At 36.8% G+C, this 19,769-nt stretch overlaps 1 protein-coding gene across 3 annotated transcripts in view; it reads left to right on the top strand.

Annotated features, from left to right (window-relative positions):
• The window catches only part of LOC138839050 (UTP--glucose-1-phosphate uridylyltransferase), a 48,621-nt gene that overhangs the window by 12,233 nt on the left and 16,619 nt on the right, over positions 1-19,769 (top strand). For 2 of the 3 annotated variants that reach the window (XM_070038703.1, XM_070038705.1), the window contains exons 2-3: positions 4,252-4,379; positions 5,502-5,609. In XM_070038703.1, coding sequence (XP_069894804.1) covers positions 4,252-4,379; positions 5,502-5,609 — 236 coding nt within the window. Of the gene's footprint in view, positions 1-3,533; positions 3,604-4,251; positions 4,380-5,501; positions 5,610-19,769 lie in introns of those variants that run through there. The other variant, XM_070038704.1, reaches the window with a different exon arrangement.

Below are 19,769 nucleotides of genomic sequence, written 5' to 3'. Positions count from 1 at the left end.
GCCTTCATTTCTAAATATGTTTTTTGTTATTCTTGGTAGTGGTCGTGGGGCCTGAACTCTGGGCCTGGCCCTGTCCCTCAGCTCTTCAGCTCAAGCCACTTCTGGCTTTTTCTTCTTATGTGGTGCTGAGGAATCTAATCCAGGACCTCATACATGCAAGGCAAGCACTCTACCACTGAGCCACCTTCCCAGTCCTCTAAATGTGTTTTGCGGTATACATATGGTAACAAAACACTTGACTCTTAATCCACTTTCTGCTTAAAGTTGTGGAGGATCGATTATATTTGTCTAGGAAGTGGGGAGTAACAGTAACATGAGGTTAGAAATCTTGCATTATTCAGGGAATTCTTTAATTGACCTTCTCTTTAAAAACTACTGTCATTGCCAGAAGTGTAATCCAAGACTGTTAAAACCCAAAGAAGTTTCTAAGGTCTATTTTTTTTTCCTACCAAAAAATCCAGGCCTTTTAAAATCTTTTAAAATCCAGAATGGATAGGAGGTCACTGCAACAACAGGAACAACAACAAAGGGTTCTAGCCCTGAGCATTCTAGATCCGACCCAGGTGTTTAAAGTAGCTATTCTTGCTTAATTAAGCACTTTCCTTTGTTCTTTATTTTTTTTAAGGCCCATCCTTCTTGTTAGTCACTAAAGCAGATTTTTGCCCAGAGGAGGAAAGGGAAAACAGCAGCAGAAATGTGGTAGAAGAGTTAACCAGCTCTTCTGTGGTATAAGCTGATTATATTTGTAAACAGGGTAAAAAGAATACAGATTGTTCTTTCTGTGTATTTTGTGCTTGTCAAACAAATGAAAGTTAGGAATGTTTCTCACAACTCAGGTTTGAGCCTGTAGTTGGGATTTTTGGAATCTGTCTGAGGTTTGGACCTGCTACAGTTGGCAAAGATCACAGATAACGTGATCTTTCAGCCAGCCTGTCTTAGTTAAGCTGATAGGTAAGATGGTGACATGGTAGGCTCTGTGTGATTTGTACCTAAACCAGGTAGACAGGCTGTGGTTTTAGCACAAAGGGCCTCTATAGTTGTTTATAACTGTCCATATAGCTATTTTTAAATTTTGCACTTATATTTAGTTTTTCTCCTGCTGGCATTTTCCCAGAGTGTAAGTAAATGTTTCCATTACTGTTTTTTTGGGAATGTTGGCCTTCACATCTAACTTAAGGAACAAATCAGCAAATGTGTAGTTGTCTTTGAATTAAACAACAAAAAACCCACCCTACTCTAAAAGGAAGCTGTGATAAGACATACCTATAATCTTAGCACTTAGGAGGCAGAGGCACAGGATTGTGAATTTGAGGCCAGATAGGAATTTCAAAATAAACCTAGACTATAATAGTAAGATCTTGTCTCCAAAAAAGAAAAATAAAAGATTATAGCTGTTTCTGAAACTGCTTTAAAAGGGAAAACTGGGAGAAGGCAAGAGGAAGTGATAGTGTTCAAAAAGAAATGTACTTTTTATCTGACCTGTGTAACAGGAGCCCCTCTGTCCATCACCTTTATAATAACAATAAAAAAGTTTTTCAAATGCAAAAAAATAAAATGGTATGATCCAAAACCAGTTCTTTATGCAGAGATTTTTCTTTCAGTGTATTTCATAGATTTTTTCTCCCAATTATGTTCCAAACATTAATATCGGAATTGACTTTAAGATTGTTGAAGCCAGAGATGGTGGTATATGTCTATAATCCAAGCATATGGGGAGACTGAAGCAGAAGGATCACTAGTTTGAGACCAGCATGGGCTATGTAAGGAGTTCTTTTCTGCAGAAAGAAACACTTGCAAACAAACATAGCACAATTAAGGAAGAGTAATCCTAGGAATACATGAGGCATCAGGCACAATTGAGGAAGAGTAATCTTAGGAATATATGAGGAATCAGGTAGGGAGATTTAACCTGTGACAAATTTTAAATTGCAACTAAGTCTGCCAAGAGATAAACAAGTATGGATGGTATAATAGTAATTCAAGTTTAAACTAGTGTTGTAAGAGCTTTTAATTCCTTGTCATAGTTTATGCAAATATGCTCATCGATTGTCATAGATTTTTACAGATTATAATCAAAACTACTTACATAGCGTTACATACTTACATAGCGTTAGGCTATTCATGGAACGTATATGATGTATGGTGCTGTTTGCTCACAAAGAAGTTATTTATAAGCCACAGTGTTGGGTCACTAGTAATTTTCCTGGAGTATATAAACTTAGTTGTATTGTGGTTTATGCCTATAAAAAAAAAGCAGTTAGAAATGGGCTACTTTGGAGTTGAATTAATGTACTGTCACTAATTTCCCTTGTCTCCCTGCCCCTTTTGGTTTTGAAGGGCCATGTTATGTATCTCATTTTTGTAATAGTTTTTAAAAATGTACATATTTGGAGTAAGAGAGTTTATCTAAATTGAACAACTTGCCCTGGAAGCAATGTAGCTTACTAATGTTTGTCTCAACTTTCTTTAAAATATTTTGTTCACTTTAATTCTGTCTATGTATGTATTTTCTAATTTATAGACAATGAATTTATAGTATATAGTATATGGAACTTTTTAGTCTTACAAAAATGTGACTCTAGGGCTGGGAAGGTGGCTCAGTGGTAGAGCGCTTGCCTTGCATGTATAAGGCCCTGGGTTAGGTTCCTCAGCACTACATAAGCAGAAAAAGCTGGAAGTGGTGCTTGGCTTAAGTGGTAGAGCACTAGCCTTGAGCTGAAGAGCTGAGGGAGAGTGCCCAGGCCCACAGTTTAGGCCCGACGACAAAAAAAAAATAAAGTGACTACGACAAAAAAAAAATAAAGTGACTAGAGTATTTGGAGAAATAACTAGATAGCAAATGAGATGTTGAATACAAGTTTAAATACTGTTATAAATGATATTAAATTTGTTAACTGAGGATAGAAGAGGACAAATAATCTGATTACTTCATATTATGAGAAGAAAGATGATTCTCAAGATAGTAAAGTATGTACAACAACCTGTGCTGGTGTCTTTTTTTTGTAAAAGTATTTTGGCCTGGGGAGCGGGTGGGGTAAGGGAATATTTTTATTTTCTGTATTTTTTTTTTTGTTTTAACTGTATTTTCTTTCTTTCTTTCTTTCTTTCTTTCTTTCTTTCTTTCTTTCTTTCTTTCTTTCTTTCTTTCTTTCTTTCTTTCTTTCTTTCTTTCTTTCTTTTTTTTTTTTTTGTCTTTCTCAGTACTGGGAATCAAACCCAGGACCTTGCAACTTGCTAGGCAAGCGCTTTGCCACTGAGCTACATCCCAGACCATTTTCTGAATTTTTAAATTTTTGTTTGCATTCATTTAATAGGCATCGCTGTCACCTTTAGTGAGATCCAGCTCTCACAGAGATGTCCAGCTATATCAAAAGTCCCGACAGTCTAGTCTAATACAAGAAAGCAGTGAAAAGTAGGCTAAAAGTGGGGACCAGATAGGACAGGTAGTTTTGCATCCTTTCAAAATACAATGTTGATTCATGAAAGTAGCGGTGCTTGTATTCCATTGTCTCCCAAGGGGTTCTTTTCAAGAAGGATTTGAAACTTGAATGATTTCCCTTCTAATACTGCCTAAAGAAGAGGGGAAGTTCCAGACCCATCCAGGTATTTTATTAGACAGCAGTTCAATAAGGATATAAAAAACCTGCCCATATTAATGTCTTTTAGTTTTTTGTTGTTGTTGTTTTTGTTTTTTTTTGAGGAGGAGGGGTTGGGAGGGAGGTCCTTGGGCTTGAACTCAGGGCCTGACCTTTTTTTGTTTAAGGCTAGTGCTCTACCACATGAATTTCCAGCTTTTTGGTAGTTAGAGATGAGAGTCTCATGGACTTTCTTGCTCAGACTGGCTTCCGAACATGATCCCCAGATCTCAGCTTTCTGAGTAGTTAGGATTACAGTTGTGAGCCACTAGCACCCAGCTATTTTAAATTTAATTTTTTTCTCTAGTTTTGATGTCTACTGGGGAAATGTCATAAATGGAACTATATGCCCAAATGCAGATTCTTTTGTTTTCATCTGCTTCAGTTACCCCAAAGTGTTCAGTGTACTGTATATACTCTTAAAGAATATCTAGTAAACCATTAAACTTGAACCCATATTATTGTAAAGTACTAATTGGTTGATCTCAGTAGACAATCATAGAACCATAGGATCATGCCCTTTTAATTTGACAGAACACCAGAAACACCATTTTAACTTATAAACTTTTTTAAATGGTTGAAATTTCAATTCACAATTTTATGTTTTTGTTTTAAGATCTTAGCAAAGCAATGTCTCAAGATGGTGCTTCTCAGTTCCAAGAAGTCATTCGACAAGAACTGGAATTATCTGTGAAGAAGGAATTAGACAAAATACTTACCACGGCCCCATCACATGAGTCTAAGGTAAGGATTCTACAGTGTTTTTTGCTTCATCTGTCAACATACTTAGTTGCTACTAGTGATGATTGTCTTGCCTAAAAGAAGTGTAGGACATATGATAACATCCATTAAAAAGTAGCATTCTTGGACAATTAAGGCTTTTCAACATTTTCCCATAGTAAAGTCACTAGGTCTTTTTTTCTCTAAAGTCTAGGAAATTATAAAAATCAAAAAAGAATCTGGACAAAATTATAGTCTGTATTTTTATGTCATCCACTTGAGAAATGGTTACCAGTGTTTAGTGAGAAATATGTATCAATCATATATTTACATTGCCTTTTCAAAAAATAAAGCTAATTAAAACCAAATCTAATAGAATTGGCCTATTACAAAAGCTAATTCTAATTTCTGTCCTATTGCTCTGTGTGTTTTTAGATTGGCTGTGCTTTGGGTTTTTTTTCCTTTTTGTTCTTTTTAGCAAAGATAAATTTCCACTTATAAGTAGAAAAAGACATTGGTAAGTGATGTAGAGAACTACTTGAAGCTGGGCACTGGTTGCTCATGCCTGTAATCCTAGCTACTCAGGAGGCTGAGATCTGAGGATCATGGTTCAAAGCCAGCCCGCGCAGAAAAGTCTGTGAGATTCTGATCTCCAACAAACCACTAGAAAAGCAGAAGTGGCACTGTAGCTCAAGAGGTAGAGCGCTGACCTTGAGCTTGAGGGCCAGAGTTCAAGCCCCACGACCAACAACAACAACAAAAAAACTGGTTGAAATTCCCATGAACCAGTGGTTTTCAGATTACATCATATTGGTGGAAGGTAGGGAAGATTCTTGACTTATACTTCTCCCCACCCCCCCATGGTCATGGGACTTGAACTCTGGGCCTGCACACTGTCCCTCAGCTCCTCAGCTCAAGGCTAGCGCTCTACCACTTGAGCTACAGTGCCACTTCCTTGACTTGTACTCTTTTAAATGTGTTTCCTATTAGTTTTTCTACTTGGTTAATTTTAAGTTAAGATATGGAAAAGTCTACTCTATATTCTAATAGTGAAAGAATTTCATTTAAAGCGTTTTAAATGTAATTTGTATCTTGTACACTAAATATTAAACATCCTAATATTTGTAACAACATCTGTTTTCATAGCACACTGAGAAAGATTTTGAAGGATTTCGGAAGTTATTTCATAGATTTTTGCAAGAAAAGGGACCTTCTGTGGATTGGGGGAAAATCCAGAGACCTCCTGAAGATTCGGTAAGTTTAGAGAAAAAACACAACAAAATTTAAGATTATTTTACTGTGCAGGTGGGATAGTATAGGGGACTACTTCCTTCTTCTTCTTTCTTCTTCCTTCTCCTCCTTTTTGTCATCCTCCTCCTTCTCCTTTTCTTTCCTTTCTTCTTTTCTTTCTCTTTAAAATTTATTTTTATATTGTAGAGGACCATCACACCAAGTGCTCTGAGAATCGCTGAACCCTATACTGAAACTATAGAGATAGCCTTCAAATATTTCCCCTTTTAGACATTTTAGAGTCCTGATGAAGACTTTTGAAAATCAAATCTCCCTCTAGCATTGCCTTATAATTTAAGCCCTGCAAATGAGGTCATTCTTTTGTAATATGTGTTTATTCCAAAACACACGGAGATTCTGTCTACCAAACTACTTGATTTTTCATTGCCTAAAGGGTCACTTAGGCACCAAGTAAGATTTTAAAGCTCTCCCTATGTTTTAAGCCCATCTTGTAGCACTGTGTGCTTTAATGAACCAACATTGTACTCTACTGTGTCCTAACTTTGGGTTATTTTGTTTTTCTTGGAAAGCAATGGTGTAGGTATCTTTACCTATCAAAATTCTGCTTATTCTTGGAGGTGCAGTCCAGATACCTGCATCTATGATTTGACTCTAGCAAGAAAGTGTCACAGGTGAGGTGTAGAGCAGTAATAGTGGAGGTTTCAATCCAGCTCTGCCACTTTTTCAGTTTTGTGTAAAATGAGAATACCAAGTGCTTTATCTATAAGTACTTCACAAGGTTGTTATGAGAATTTATTAAGTGAGTATTTGTGGAAATATATTAAGCCATGAAGCATTTTATAGTCATGTTTAGCATTATATAGCACACAGTCTAATTAGTAGTATTTATGTGTTGTCTTCTATACTAGATCATGTGCAGAGAAGTTCAGTGGTCATCTAAGTGAAGTGATTGTCTAAGATATAGGTTCATTAACATGCTGACCATTTTTCCTTTTCTAACCAGCTCTTTTGACCTCTGCTGTAATACTTTTTAACACTGATAGAAAATGACTTGATAAGGTAGAAGTTTATTTCTTATGTGTCTGTAATCTGATGTGAACTAACTTTATTTACAAAAAAGGTCTGTTCTACTGCTTATGTTTGCCAGATTTTCTGGCATATAGGCCAACTCAACTTACATATACAGCCATGTAAGGCAGCTTAAATTAATGGAGTCCCTCTTACATTTTTTTTTCCTTATAAGAAACTCCCATATGTGGAAAATGTTTTAGCTCTAATGCTTTTGAGATTGATAAATTAGCATACTCACTGTTACTCCATCTCATTATTCACCTGGAAAAGTTTCATTTTTAGTACTGAAGTTAAATTTTATCTTTTCTACAAAGTGTGATCATTACAGTCAGCATGTGTTTTTGAGGGGAGGATGTTTGAACTCAGGGCCTTGTGCTTGTCAGGCAGGCTCTCTAACTCTTCCTTGTCTCTAGCTTTTTGGTACATTATTTTTCCTGTGGGGTCTCACATTTATACACAGGCCAACCTGGACCACTGTCCTCTCATTTATACTTCCTGTGTAATGGGGATGACAAGTGCATGTTACTGTACGTAGCTTTTTATTGGTTGAGCTAGGGTCTTGTAAATATTTTTTCCAGGTTGGCCTTGAACTGTGACAATCCTGATTTCAGCCTTCCAAGTAGCTAGGATAATAGGCATCAGCCAATGTGGTTTTTTTTAAAAATATATTTTTATTGTGAAAATACTGTACAGAGGGGTTACAATTACATGGGTAAGATAATGAGCACATTTCTTATCAAGCATTGTAGCCTCCTGCTTTGTTTCCCCTTCCCATCCCTTCATATCCCCCCTCCACTCCACCCCCGTCCCCCACACCAAAGTTGTAAAGTTCGTTTTTTGACATAACCACTTGTACATCTCATTGTTGCAATGGGTCCTCCTGTATCCCTGTTTTAACAATTTGTTTTTTCCCTTCCCCTCCACATATACCAACATCATATATAGTGAAAGCAGGGGTTATACCATGGGGGAGGGACATACAAGGCAACAAAGACATAATCTTATAAATATGTTAGAAACAATTGCATGAAAGATCTCTCTTTTTTTTTTTTTTTTGTCATGGGGCTTGAGCTCCAGGCCTGGGAGCTGTCCCTGAACAATTCAGCTCAAGGCTCATGCTCTACCACTTGAGCCATAGCACCACTTCTAGTTTTCTGGTGGGTTTTTTTTTTTTAGCACCACTTCTAGTTTTCTGGTGGTTTTTTTTTTTTTATGATTAAGTGATTACATAATTTCCCAAATTTCACAGTATTGTGGAATAATGATGCTCATTTAAAGTCACAAGCTCATTCTAACTTTCCTGGAGCAAATTGTCTATCACAGTCTATAACATATAATTGTGTACACATATACACCATACATATGATCAGCAGCATGGGGTTATTTAGTAGTGGTTTGACCAGATGAGTGGGAGTTCTTTATTTCTTAAGTCCTGTTAATTTTGTCGTAACACCTAACATTTTGGATTTAGCATCCACTTATCAGGGAGACCATGTACCGTTTGTCTCTTTGCTCTTGGCTTACCTCGCTCAACATGATTCCTTCTAGCTCCATCCATTTCCCTGCAAATGCCATTATTTTGTCATTTCTAATGGCTGCATAATATTCCATTGTGTATAGATACCACAATTTTTGGATCCATTCATCTGTGGTGGGGCATCTGGGTTGTTTCCATATCCTAGCTATTGTGAACAGTGCTGCAATAAACATGGAGGTACACGTGTCCTTGTATATTGGTTCCTGTTGTTCAGGTAGATGCCTAGAAGTGGTATGACTGGGTCGTAAGGGAGGTCAATCTTTAGCTTTCTGAGGACCCTCCAGACTGCTTTCCAAAGTGGTTGTATAAGTGTACATTCCCACCAGCAGTGTAATAGGGTTCCTCTTTCTCCACATCCCCTCCAGCATTTGTCGTTGGCTGACTCGTGGATGTGGGACATTCTGACTGGGGTAAGGTGGTATCTCAGGGTTGTCCTTATTTGCATTTCCTTCACAACCAGGGATGGTGAACATTTCCTCATGTGTTTCTTTGACATTTTTATTTCTTTATCTGAGAAGTCCCTCTTTAGTTCCCTTGCCCATTTAGTAATTTGTTTGTTAGGTTTGGGAGGGATTAGTTTCTTGAGTTCCCTGTATATACTGGATGTTAACCCCTGGTCTGATATATTGCTGGTAAATACTTTTCCCCAATTAGTTGGTTGTCTTTCTAGCTTGGTGGCGATAGATTTAGCTGTGCAGAAGCTTTTTATTTTAAGGTAGTCCCATTTGTCGAATTTCTCTCCAATTTGTTATGACTCTGGGACTCTGTTCAGGAAGTTCCTTCCTGTGCCTATTAGTTCAAGTGTCTCTCCTACTCTGTCCTGCAGTAGTTTCAGAGATTCAGGTTTAATGTTAAGGTCTTTAATCCATTTTGAGTTGATGTTGGTGCATGGTGATAGGCTGGGATCCACTTTTAGTTTTCTGCATGTCAGCCAATGTGTTTTTTAGAATCTTTTTTGGGCTTTGATTTTGTTGGCCTTAATAAATGGGGATTTGTCTTTTGCTTTTAAATAATAGAATTGATAATATTTTCTCAAAAAATGTAATGAGATAGTTCTTCTGGATAGGTATATATTGTTTCAAAAAGGAGCTAATGGTAGATTCAGTCCAGTTTAAAAAAATGTTTAGGAGCAGGCCTGAAATTATAATTTAGGTACTTTAAATACTTATATCTTTTGCTCAGGAATTATTCATAATTGAAGTAACCTTACTTATCTAATTAATGATGGACCTGGATCTAAAAGTCTGGCTTTCTCACTTCTTAATTCTTGTAAGCCTGGGATTTTTTTTTTTCTAGACAAACTTAATCTTTTGAATATAGAAGCTATGCTAGAAGAGAACACAAATTTGTTATTTTGTGTATATTTTAAGGTTCATGTTCTGCTTTGCAAATGTGTTAATTTATCTTTGTGTGATTTGAAAGATCATGATATAAACTGGAAGCTCTCCAAGTTCGGATTGGAGGGTAGAGAAAGGATGGGTGCAGAGTTTAGAGACTTTGGGATTTTACTAATTCATTAGTGCCACTACACTTCCCATCAAGGTTCTCTGATAGGAGGTAATTCCCTTACAATAATCTCTAAATTACTGATGAGAGTGCAGAATTCCTACACCAAAAGACTAGAAATAGGAAATATATTCTAGATATAATATTTCATATAATCTCTGTACAGTATGTTCACAAATAAAATAAAATTAAATTTAAAAAAAGGAATATTTATTTTAAAAAGAACTTTTGGTGGTACTGGGGTTGGAACTCAGGATCTTGGTGCTTTGTAGGGCAAGTGCTATAGCACTTCAGCATTGCTTTCAGTCAGTCCATCGTGCTTTTTAGTTGTTTTACAAATATGACCCTGTGCTGGCTTTCATCAAAGGTCTACGCATAGCATTGTTATAACATGACTTCATTCTTAGACTTCTCTGAAGAAAGAGGTCAGCCTAGCTTTGACAGTTTCATGTAGGTTGGCCTTTTGTCAAACATATGCCTCAGAGTCTTCCACAGAACTTCATTTTAGCAGATTCTGCTCTTCTTCCTTGCTTTCATTTCTCCAGGGCTGCTCCACAAAGTGAGTTATGTAATTAAACTAACAATGTACTTTACACTGTTTTAATCAGTTGTTGATATCTCACAATTTAATGCTAGAATGCAACACAAACGGGATAGTGTCAGGATGGAGGTTTTATTTCTATTTCCTATAGCAGTTGGTTTATTATCATTATTCTGAAGGGAGGGTTGACTTATAGGGGAGATGCAAGGTCATTTTACTGAAGAACCAGTCTATCATGACATAAATAAGGTGTCATTTGGACCTCACATTTACTCTAGTATCATTCTTTCCAGATTCCTTGGTCATCTACCTTTGTCCTTTGTAATCCATATTCTAGTGTAATGTTCTTTGAAACCTACCATCCTACTTGATGAAGATATAGGCTAAATGACTCACAATATTGACAAGAGGGCATGGACCCTATAATCTACTCAGAAAAAGCTGGAAATGGCCTTGAACACAGACAGGCTCACGGACAGAGCCCAGGCCCTGAGTTCAAGCCCCAGGACTGGCAAAAAATAAAAATAAATAAAAGTAAAAAATAAAAGTGTGAAGATTATTTAGTGCTGATCGTAGGGCTTGAACTCAGGGCCTGGGTGCTATACCCGAGGATTTTTGTTCAAGGCTACTGCTCTGCCACCTGAGCCACAGTTTCTCTTCCAGGTTTTTGGTGATTAATTAGAGATCAGAGTCTCATAGACTTCCCTGCCAGAGCTAGCTTTAAACCATGATCCTCAAAGCTCAACCTCCTGAGTAGCTAGGATTTACAGGTGTACACTACCAGCAACTGGCTTTACTTTTGTCTTTTGTAGTTAAAAAATACTCAGATAGGACTGGGAAGGTGGCTCAGTGATAGAGCCCTTGCCTTGCATGCCTGAGGCCCTGGGTTCGATTCCTCAGCACCACATAAGCAAAAAGAAAAAAAGCCGGAAGTGGCGCTGTGGCTCAGGTGAGCACTACTAGCCTTGAGCTGAAGAGCTGAGGGATAGTGCCCAGACCCAGAGTTCAGGCTCCACGACCGAACCAAAAAAAATAAAAATAAAAAAAAATACTCAGATTTCCTGAAACTTCTTAGAATTTCAATAACAACTGCTAGAGTATAGTAAGGTTAAGAATTTGGCAACTTCTCTTCATATTTACCTTCAATTTGTTGGATCAGTGCCATCTGTATTTATTTGTCACTTTTGTTATTTGGGTTTTCTGCCTTTTTTTTTTTTTTTTTTTTTTTTTGCCAGTCCTGGGCTTTGAACTCAGAGTTTGCACTGTCTCTGAGCTTCTTTTGCTCAAAGCTAGCACTCTACCACTTGAACTACAAGGCCACTTCTGCCTTTTTCTGTTTATGTGATACTGAGGAGTCGAACCCAGGGCTTCATTCATGCTAGGCAAATGCTCTACCACTAAGCCACATTCCCAGTCCTCTGCCAGTTCTTTTATTGTTGTTATTTTGTGTTTTACTAGGCTTAACTACACAGTTGGGTATATTACTTTCAGTTTTATATCTTTTTAGCATTTGGAAAATGCTAGGTTTTTTGTTTTGTAATTTTTTTTTGTCTTTTCTTTTTTTGTACTGGGGATTGAACCCAGAACATTTCATTTGTTGGGTAAGTGCTTTGCCGCTTAGCTACATCCCAGCCCAGTGCTTACCATTTTTAATGAGAGTAGGTGTGGAATTTTTGAGAAGCAAAAATAAGGAAAATAAGAAACATAACACTGTAAGTAGGTTAACAAGAACTGAATAAGATGTAATTTATAGTAGGTATTTGTAGATCATTACTAAAAGTATGGGTGGAAATGAAAAAGTAAATTGCAAAGACCTGTGTATACAAAGCTTTATCTTTTTTTTTTGGGGGGGGAGGCAGGGTCTGGTCATGGGGCCTGAACTCTGGGCCTGGGCGCTGTCCCTCAGCTCTTCAGCTCAAGGCTAGCACTCTACCACTTGAGCCACAGCGCCACTTCCGGCTTTTTTCATTTTTTGCTTATGTGGTGCTAAGGAATGGAACCCAGGGCCTCATGCATGCAAGGCAAGCACTCTACCACTGAGCCACCTTCCCAGCCCCAAAGCTTTATCTTCTCTAGGTAAAGGCACCCAAAATTTGCTGCTTATATGTCACACATTTGTACTGAAACCTTTATTTTCTTGATCTCACTTAATATGTACAACAGACCTAGAAATAACCCTTATAATTATGCTTATTTTACAAAAGAGAAATGTGAAGTTCAGAGCAGGATTCAGATATGAATTAGGTAGATTGTCAAGCTTGTTATCTTTTAGTAATTAAAAAAGGAGCTCCTTATCATTCTTGTATAAAACATGTACTTTATATGCTGCACAACAATAGTAATAAATATCTATTCATGACTGATGTGTGCCAAGCATTGTTTTTATCTTTTTAGATGTATTTTCTTAATGATCCTCAACTCTAAGAATTCTCTATCCCTGTTTCCAAGTAAGGGACTTCAAAAATTTCCTTATCCTTTAAAGTAGAATTTAGGTCCAGATCTGCCTGAGCTCAGAATCTCAACCACCGTGTTAAGACTGTAGTTAGTTGTAGAACTATCACCTGTTGCCATTAATGTTTTAAAGAGTCTTTAATATGGTCTTCCTATCATTTCACTATCCTTGAGCAGATCCAGTAACAGGCACTACTTCCCTTGGAACCTAAAACATATTTCTTTGAAGTTATTCCAAAAAACATAGTTAACAAATGCTTATTAAATAGCTATTTGTGTTAGACATCTGTCCTAGGCACTGAGATACAAATTTAAAAGTTACTATTTTATTTTTAAGGTTTTTTGTTGTTGTTTTGTACGTGAGCATGGAACCTCTTATTCTTCTTTTCACTTACTCTACTTTTTCACTCATGGATAGCACTTGAGCGATGTCTCTACTTCTGGCAATTTGCTGGTTATTTGGAGTCTTACAGATTTGTTTGTTTAAACTGGCTTTGAACCAAGATCTTCAGATTTTAGCCTCCTGAGTAGCTAGGATTATAGACATGAGCCACTGTTCCCTGGCTTAAAAGTTGTTTTATGAAATTTAACTTAAATGCTTTGAGGGGAAACTGGATAAAGGTGAGTAGCAAAATAGCAAAAAAAAAAAAAAGATGTGGAAGAGGCTCTGTGTAGCTCAGTGGTAGAATATATGCTTAGTACGCTTGAATTCTATCCCCAGCACTCCACTCCATCCCCTTCCCGCAAAAAAACCCCAAGAAACTATGAAAAACTGAGAAAATTGCCTAAATCTAGAATGATTATTTCTTAATTGTGTAAGTTCTTCCATATTAAACCTAAGGAAAGGTCTCTGAACAAATGTGTGTTTATTGTAAAAATTTAAGATAGTTAATATTCCTTAGCTATCTACCTAAATAGAATGTTTTAAATGTAATAAGAGAAAGAGCAGCTGGTGAGTTGAGGAAGTTCTAAGCAAGTTGATGACAAGGAGATGCCCCTCAGATCAGAAGTGGACATTCTAAGTTTTAAGAGAATATATCCAGTGCTGAGAGGGGAGGGGGCAGAAATTACTCAAAGAACTACAGTTTTTAAAATTTTGGGTGGTGGTGGTATGGCAGTACTAGGGATTGAATTTAGGGCCTTAAACTTTCTAGGCAGATACACTATTATATGAGGCACACATCTAGCGCTTTTTGCATTGATCATTTTCAAGGAAGGGTTTTGATGTATGCCCATCTAGCCTGGGCTGTAGTCCTTCTATTGTATACTTCTTAGTATTGAGGGTGGCAGTTGTATGCCATTGTGCCTCTCCTATATCAGGGATAATTCACCCACCACTGGTTGAAATGGAACCTTAGGAACTTAATTTTTCCTGGCTGGCCTTGAACTATGCCCCATCCAGCCCCCTCATCTTATCCTTCTGAGTAGCTAGGTTAATGGGCTTGAGCTATCATGCCTGCCTGGAACTATAGTTTTTGTTGCTGTTTTGTTTTTTATAGTACTACTGGAGTATAACAATGAAATGAGTGGGAAATGAGAATCTATGAGGTGGGGCTGGGAATGTAGCTTAGTGGTAGAGTGCTTGCCTTGCATGCATGAAGCCCTGGGTTCGATTCCTCAGTACCACGTATACAAAAAAACCCGGAAGTAATGCTGTGGCTCAAGTGGTAGAGTGCTAGCCTTGCGCAAAAAGTAGCTCAGGGACAGTCCTCAGGCCCAGAGTTCAAGCCCCAGGATTGGCAAAAAATAAAAGAGAATAGATGAGGTAAGTAGGGGCACGTCTGCAAATAGACATCTTTCAGGACAGATCATTTTGGCTAAACAAAGAAAATGTTGGAAAACGTAAGATATGATGTCTTGATCCTTATAGCTGGCTAGATGGATTGTATTTTTAGGAAGCAAGTAGGAAGTGACTGTCTTAAGTTCTTAAATAGTAAAACTCAGAACTACATAAGAAACAAATTGCTTATGCTTCTTGATCACTGTTGGATAAATGGCTACTTTTTAATTTTCTCTCCTGTTTTTCCTTCTTTTCTCTTCTCTACCTTCTTTTCCCTTTATCAGGGCTGGCTGACCTTGTAGTAAATTTCTACATTGTGATGAAAGTGAACTTTTAATAATCCCTTTAATCCTTAAAGCACTTGCAATTTGATAAAGGCAAATACTTACTATTTTTGTTAAACATTCAACAAATATAAGTACTTCCTAGGTGTCAGATACTATGCTGGACACGATAAAAACAATACTATATGGACAGAAAGAGGAGGTGGAAGTAATATTTTAGATACGAGATAGAAAAGCCTTTTTTGAGTCTGTGATGGTCTGTTTTATTCTCAGCTGCACTACATTAACAACGCATTAGATAGCTATTATTTAATATGACAGTTTAGATAAAATATTTTGAAATATTTAAAATATTGTTTACTTTATTGTAAATGGATCAGTCCTCAAAACTGGCTATATATTAACTGGTATTTGAAATGTTTAATTTAGAACTTTTTCATGTATGATTCCCTATAGACCAAAAAGGAACCATATTCAAGTTTGCATAGTTCAAATTTTAGACTAAAAATAAGTGGCTTTTGTGATTCTACCTGTCATTTTTTCTGAGATTTTTATAAGGTTAACTTGAGTAACTGAGGTAGCAGACTGTATTGAAGGATAGTGGGAATGAGCTACTGAATTGGTGCTGATGAGTCTTACTGCTACAGTGTAAGTGTCAAGATTGCTGACTAATTTTTGGAACGATATGTTTATTTAGTCTTCCTTATACATTTTTGTCTATGGATATGAGAGGGCTCACTGCATGAATAGGTCATCTGAGTCCTTTAACTACTAGAAAAAGGGCCTTTATGTTTTCTTTCCAATAAGTGAGTAAATAATTACATTAGAATAATTAAACTTAGTTTTAAAACTCTAAAGCTGTAAGAGGTCATAGTTGGAAAAACTGAAATATATATATACTTGTTCAACAATTTGTTTTATACACAAAAGTGAAGACAAAACTTCCTTAGGAATTTTCTCTCAGCTTTATAATATCTATAATGTAACTAAATAACTAAAATTCTATTCATTTACTTACCATCAAGAAATTGTTTTATAATTTGCTACACTAATGCAATTACCTACAAAACATGTTTGTAATATGAAGTCTTAGATTTCAATTTTTGTTTCTTCAACTTGTGTATAATGTATGACAGTTCAGTACTTTGTTTCATGAGTTAAAATAATAGGTGGTTTGTTATAATCTGGTTTCTAATAGATGGGTAAACTACTTTGATTTTAAACTTAGAATTTAAAAATGGGATAAAAAATAATCCAGGAAAACTGGTTCATATCTACAATCCCAACACTGAGGAGGCTGAGGGAGGGAATTGCAAGTTTCAAGGTAGCCTGGACTACATATCAAGATCTTAAGTTTTATTTTATTTTATTTTATTTTTTGTTGGTCGTGGGGCTTGAACTCTGGGCCTGGGCGCTGTCACTCAGCTCTTCAGCTCAAGGCTAGCGCTCTACCACTTGAGCCACAGTGCCACTTCCGGTTTTCTGGTGGTTTATTGGAGATAAGAGTTTCACGGACTGGCTCCTGAGTAGCTAGGATTACAGGCGTGAGTCACCAGCGTCTGGCTTGTCTTAAGTTTAAAAAAAAAAGAAAAAGAAAGAAACAATAGAATGATTTGTGTAAGGATTTGGGCAAAAGAGCATTCAGTGTAAAGTTAAAAGGACAACAGTTTGAGAAGTTCTCTTTGTGTTCTGTGACTTCAAAATCAGGTTGAATGATACAAACATTTTGTAAAGCCTGTATTGTATTGCTGCAAAAAATCTTTTGTTGTTGTTGTACTGGGACTTGAACTTGGCAGGCAAGTGCTCTGCTGCTTGAGCAGCATACCATCAGTTCCTTTTGCTCTGGTTATTTATAGAGTTGTACTTTTTACCTGGACTGAAATCCTTCTGATTGCAATCATTATTTCCACCACATCTGGGATAACAGGTACTTGCCACTGAACACAGCTGTAGGTTGAGTTGGAGTCTTGCAAACTTTTTGCTCTAGCCGATTTGAACCATGGTCCTCCAGATCTGAATCTCCAGGTAGCTGCAATTACAGGCATAGGCTACCATACGTGGTTTTGCACCAAATCTTAAAATAGAAAAAAAACAAGAATTTTCAGTGCATAGTTTCCATTTATTAACAGTTATTTTGTTCCATTCACTTATTTGTACATTGGTGGACTACAAGTCCACCTTTAAAAAGGTGATGAATGTAGTAGGGTATGTCATGTGACATTTACTGCCCCATAGAGTTTCCAGTCATGTAATAGATATGTAGCACTGTACAGGCAATTTAGAAAAAGTACAATAATGGTTGTGATAAGAGGGAATACGACCTGAAACCATAGGCTGTACCAGATAAACTCCTTGGGATCCTTGATAGGTATATATGCCTACATGAACATTAACTATGGTAAAATACACAAAATATAAAATTTTCCATCTTAACCAGTACGAAGTGTACACTTTAGTAGTATTAAGTGTGCTAATATTATATCCAGTATAATCCAAGAACAGTCTCCCACCCCCACTCCCCCCGGTTGTGGGGCCTGAACTCTGGGCCTGGGCACTGTCCCTCAGCTCAAGGCTCAAGGCTAGCACTCTACCACTTGAGCCACAGCACCACTTCTGTTTTTTTCTGCTTATGTAGTGATGAGGAATCTAACCCAGTGCCTCATGCATGCAAGGCAATCACTCTACCACTGAGCCACCTTCCCGGCCCCCCAAGAACAGTTTTATCTTGCTGAACCAAAACTCCTTTTAACCCTTCCACAAACTCCTTAGATATCATATTCTGCTTTCTTTTGTGAATTTGGCTCCACTAGATAACTCACAAGTGGATTTCTTCATCTCAGATTCTTTTGTTTTCAAAATTACTTGACATATCCTTAGTTTTCTTTCCTAGACAAATACACGTGCCTAGGGAACTGTGATATGGAAGTGTTCATCCCAGTAGAAATGTGAAGCCATCATGTATGTAGTCCAAACAAGGTTCTGTCTTCTCTGGCTGTTCTGAGAAATCTCAGCAATATGAGGCCATTTCAGAGGAAAAATGATTTGAAAAGGCAGAAATATAATCAGAACTTGTGTTTTTCTGAGAAGACTGCATTAAACCAGAGGTTGGCAAACTTTTTCTATTAAAAAAAAAGGCTAGATGATATGTCCTGTAAAGCCTACTATATTTATACTATCTCTGTCTCGATGACCAAATTCAGCCAGATAGCATGAAACAGCTATAGTCCATATATATTGAATTTAGCTGTGTTCCAATAAAATTTTGTGAAAACTAGTGCTACTTGTTCCACAGACCATAATTTGTTAACCTGTGCCTTCGTATTATCAAGCTCTACTTGACAGCAGACTTAGGTGAAATCCATGTTTTAGAGACCAGTTAGTTGTCATGTTTCATCAAATCTAAGCTATTAATTATAAGTTGCCCATTTTATATAATACTAATAAAGAAAAAAATATAGCCAGTTAATTATAAGAACCATTGATTTGTTTAAAAATGTTGAAATATGAAGTGATAGCAGAGTATTATGTCCGAATCAATGATAGATTAATAATACTAGCCAACATTCAAGTACTTACTGTGGACCAGACATTTTATACACATCTCATCTATCTTTATAACAAAGCTACAAAGTAAATGAAAAAGGCTTAAAGCAATTAAATAATTTGCTATATCCTAAGTGGTGGAGGCAGTCTGGCACTAAAGCCATTATTGTCTCTCAACAACTGTACTATATACAGTTTGCAAGCATTCTTTTTATTAAATGAGACCATGCATGTTAGAATTAATGTGATTTGTTGAATTAGGTCATGGAACAAATAACTGCTATGTAATTTCCCTTTAGCATGTCCTTACAATTCAGCTATTTCTCTATTTAGCCAGCTACTACTTTTCAGCCATTATTGCATGCTAGTTCCCTCAGAAAAGAATTAATTACTTGTGAACCTGACCTGAAAATGTTTTTAAAATGATAAATTGGGAATAGAACTGTTGGTGTTCTATGTACCATTGCAGTGTTGGTCTGTTCCTTCTGTGGATGAGCAGAGCAAGTTCCACATGACTGTAATTTGTCTCCTTTTGCCATCAGTATTAAAGTGGTGAAGTCTGCCTAAGTGATGGAGACATTTGCAAAGATTACCTCATTGATTGGAAGACACAGGAAATGCTGAGTCTTGGGGATTTCCTGTTGTCCTTAACAAAGATCAAACAAGTGTCAAAGTTTTATGGTTTGTTTTTTTGTGCCGGTCCTGGGACTTGAACTCAGGGCCTTGAGCGCTCTACCATTATACCACAGTGCCACTTCCAGCTTATTTGGAGTAGTTTATTGGAGATCTGTCTCATGGACTTTCCTGCCTCAGCTGGCTTCAAAGCACAATCATCAGATCTCAGCTTCTTGAGTAGCTAGGATTACAGGCACCAGCCACCAGCACCTAGCTTGTGTCAAAGCTTTTGATAGAGTTTTAGAATTTAGAACCATTAAAAAAAAAAAAAAAATATATATATATATATATATATATATATATATATATATATATATATATATAATTGTAAAGGGAGCATGGTGGTATATGCCTAAAATCCTAGGAGGCAGAGGCAGGGAGAACTCTAGTTTAAGGCCTGCCTCAAACAAAGTTGTGAGTCCCTTATCTCAGAAACAATATATCCAAAAAAAGGACAAAGGCGTGGCTGAAGTGGTAGAGCTCTTGCCTATTATGGGAAAAAAATTTAAAAAGGCATGGCAATGGAAGGTGGCATGTATGTGACTATCTCAGACCACATCACAATGTCAGCTTATCCAGGCCTAAACTGAAACTTTCTCATTGAAATTTAGCTTGGAGAGAGTTAAAGTTTATTTCTGCTTTATTTGCACATTAATTTTCTCTTACAAAGATTGTTTTTTATATTCTATGTTAAAATTTTCCAATGTAATTTTTTTACTAAGTTGAATGTAAAAAGAGGTTTTAGGTTTTTTTTGGAAATTTTCTGAAAGAGAAT

This window comes from Dipodomys merriami, unplaced genomic scaffold (assembly GCF_024711535.1).
Source record: "Dipodomys merriami isolate MVZ:Mamm:240054 unplaced genomic scaffold, mDipMer1.0.p SCAF_290, whole genome shotgun sequence".
NCBI lineage: Eukaryota > Metazoa > Chordata > Mammalia > Rodentia > Heteromyidae > Dipodomys > Dipodomys merriami.
The sequence above is the reverse complement of the archived record's forward strand: the minus strand, read 5'-3'. Positions and strand labels throughout refer to the sequence as shown.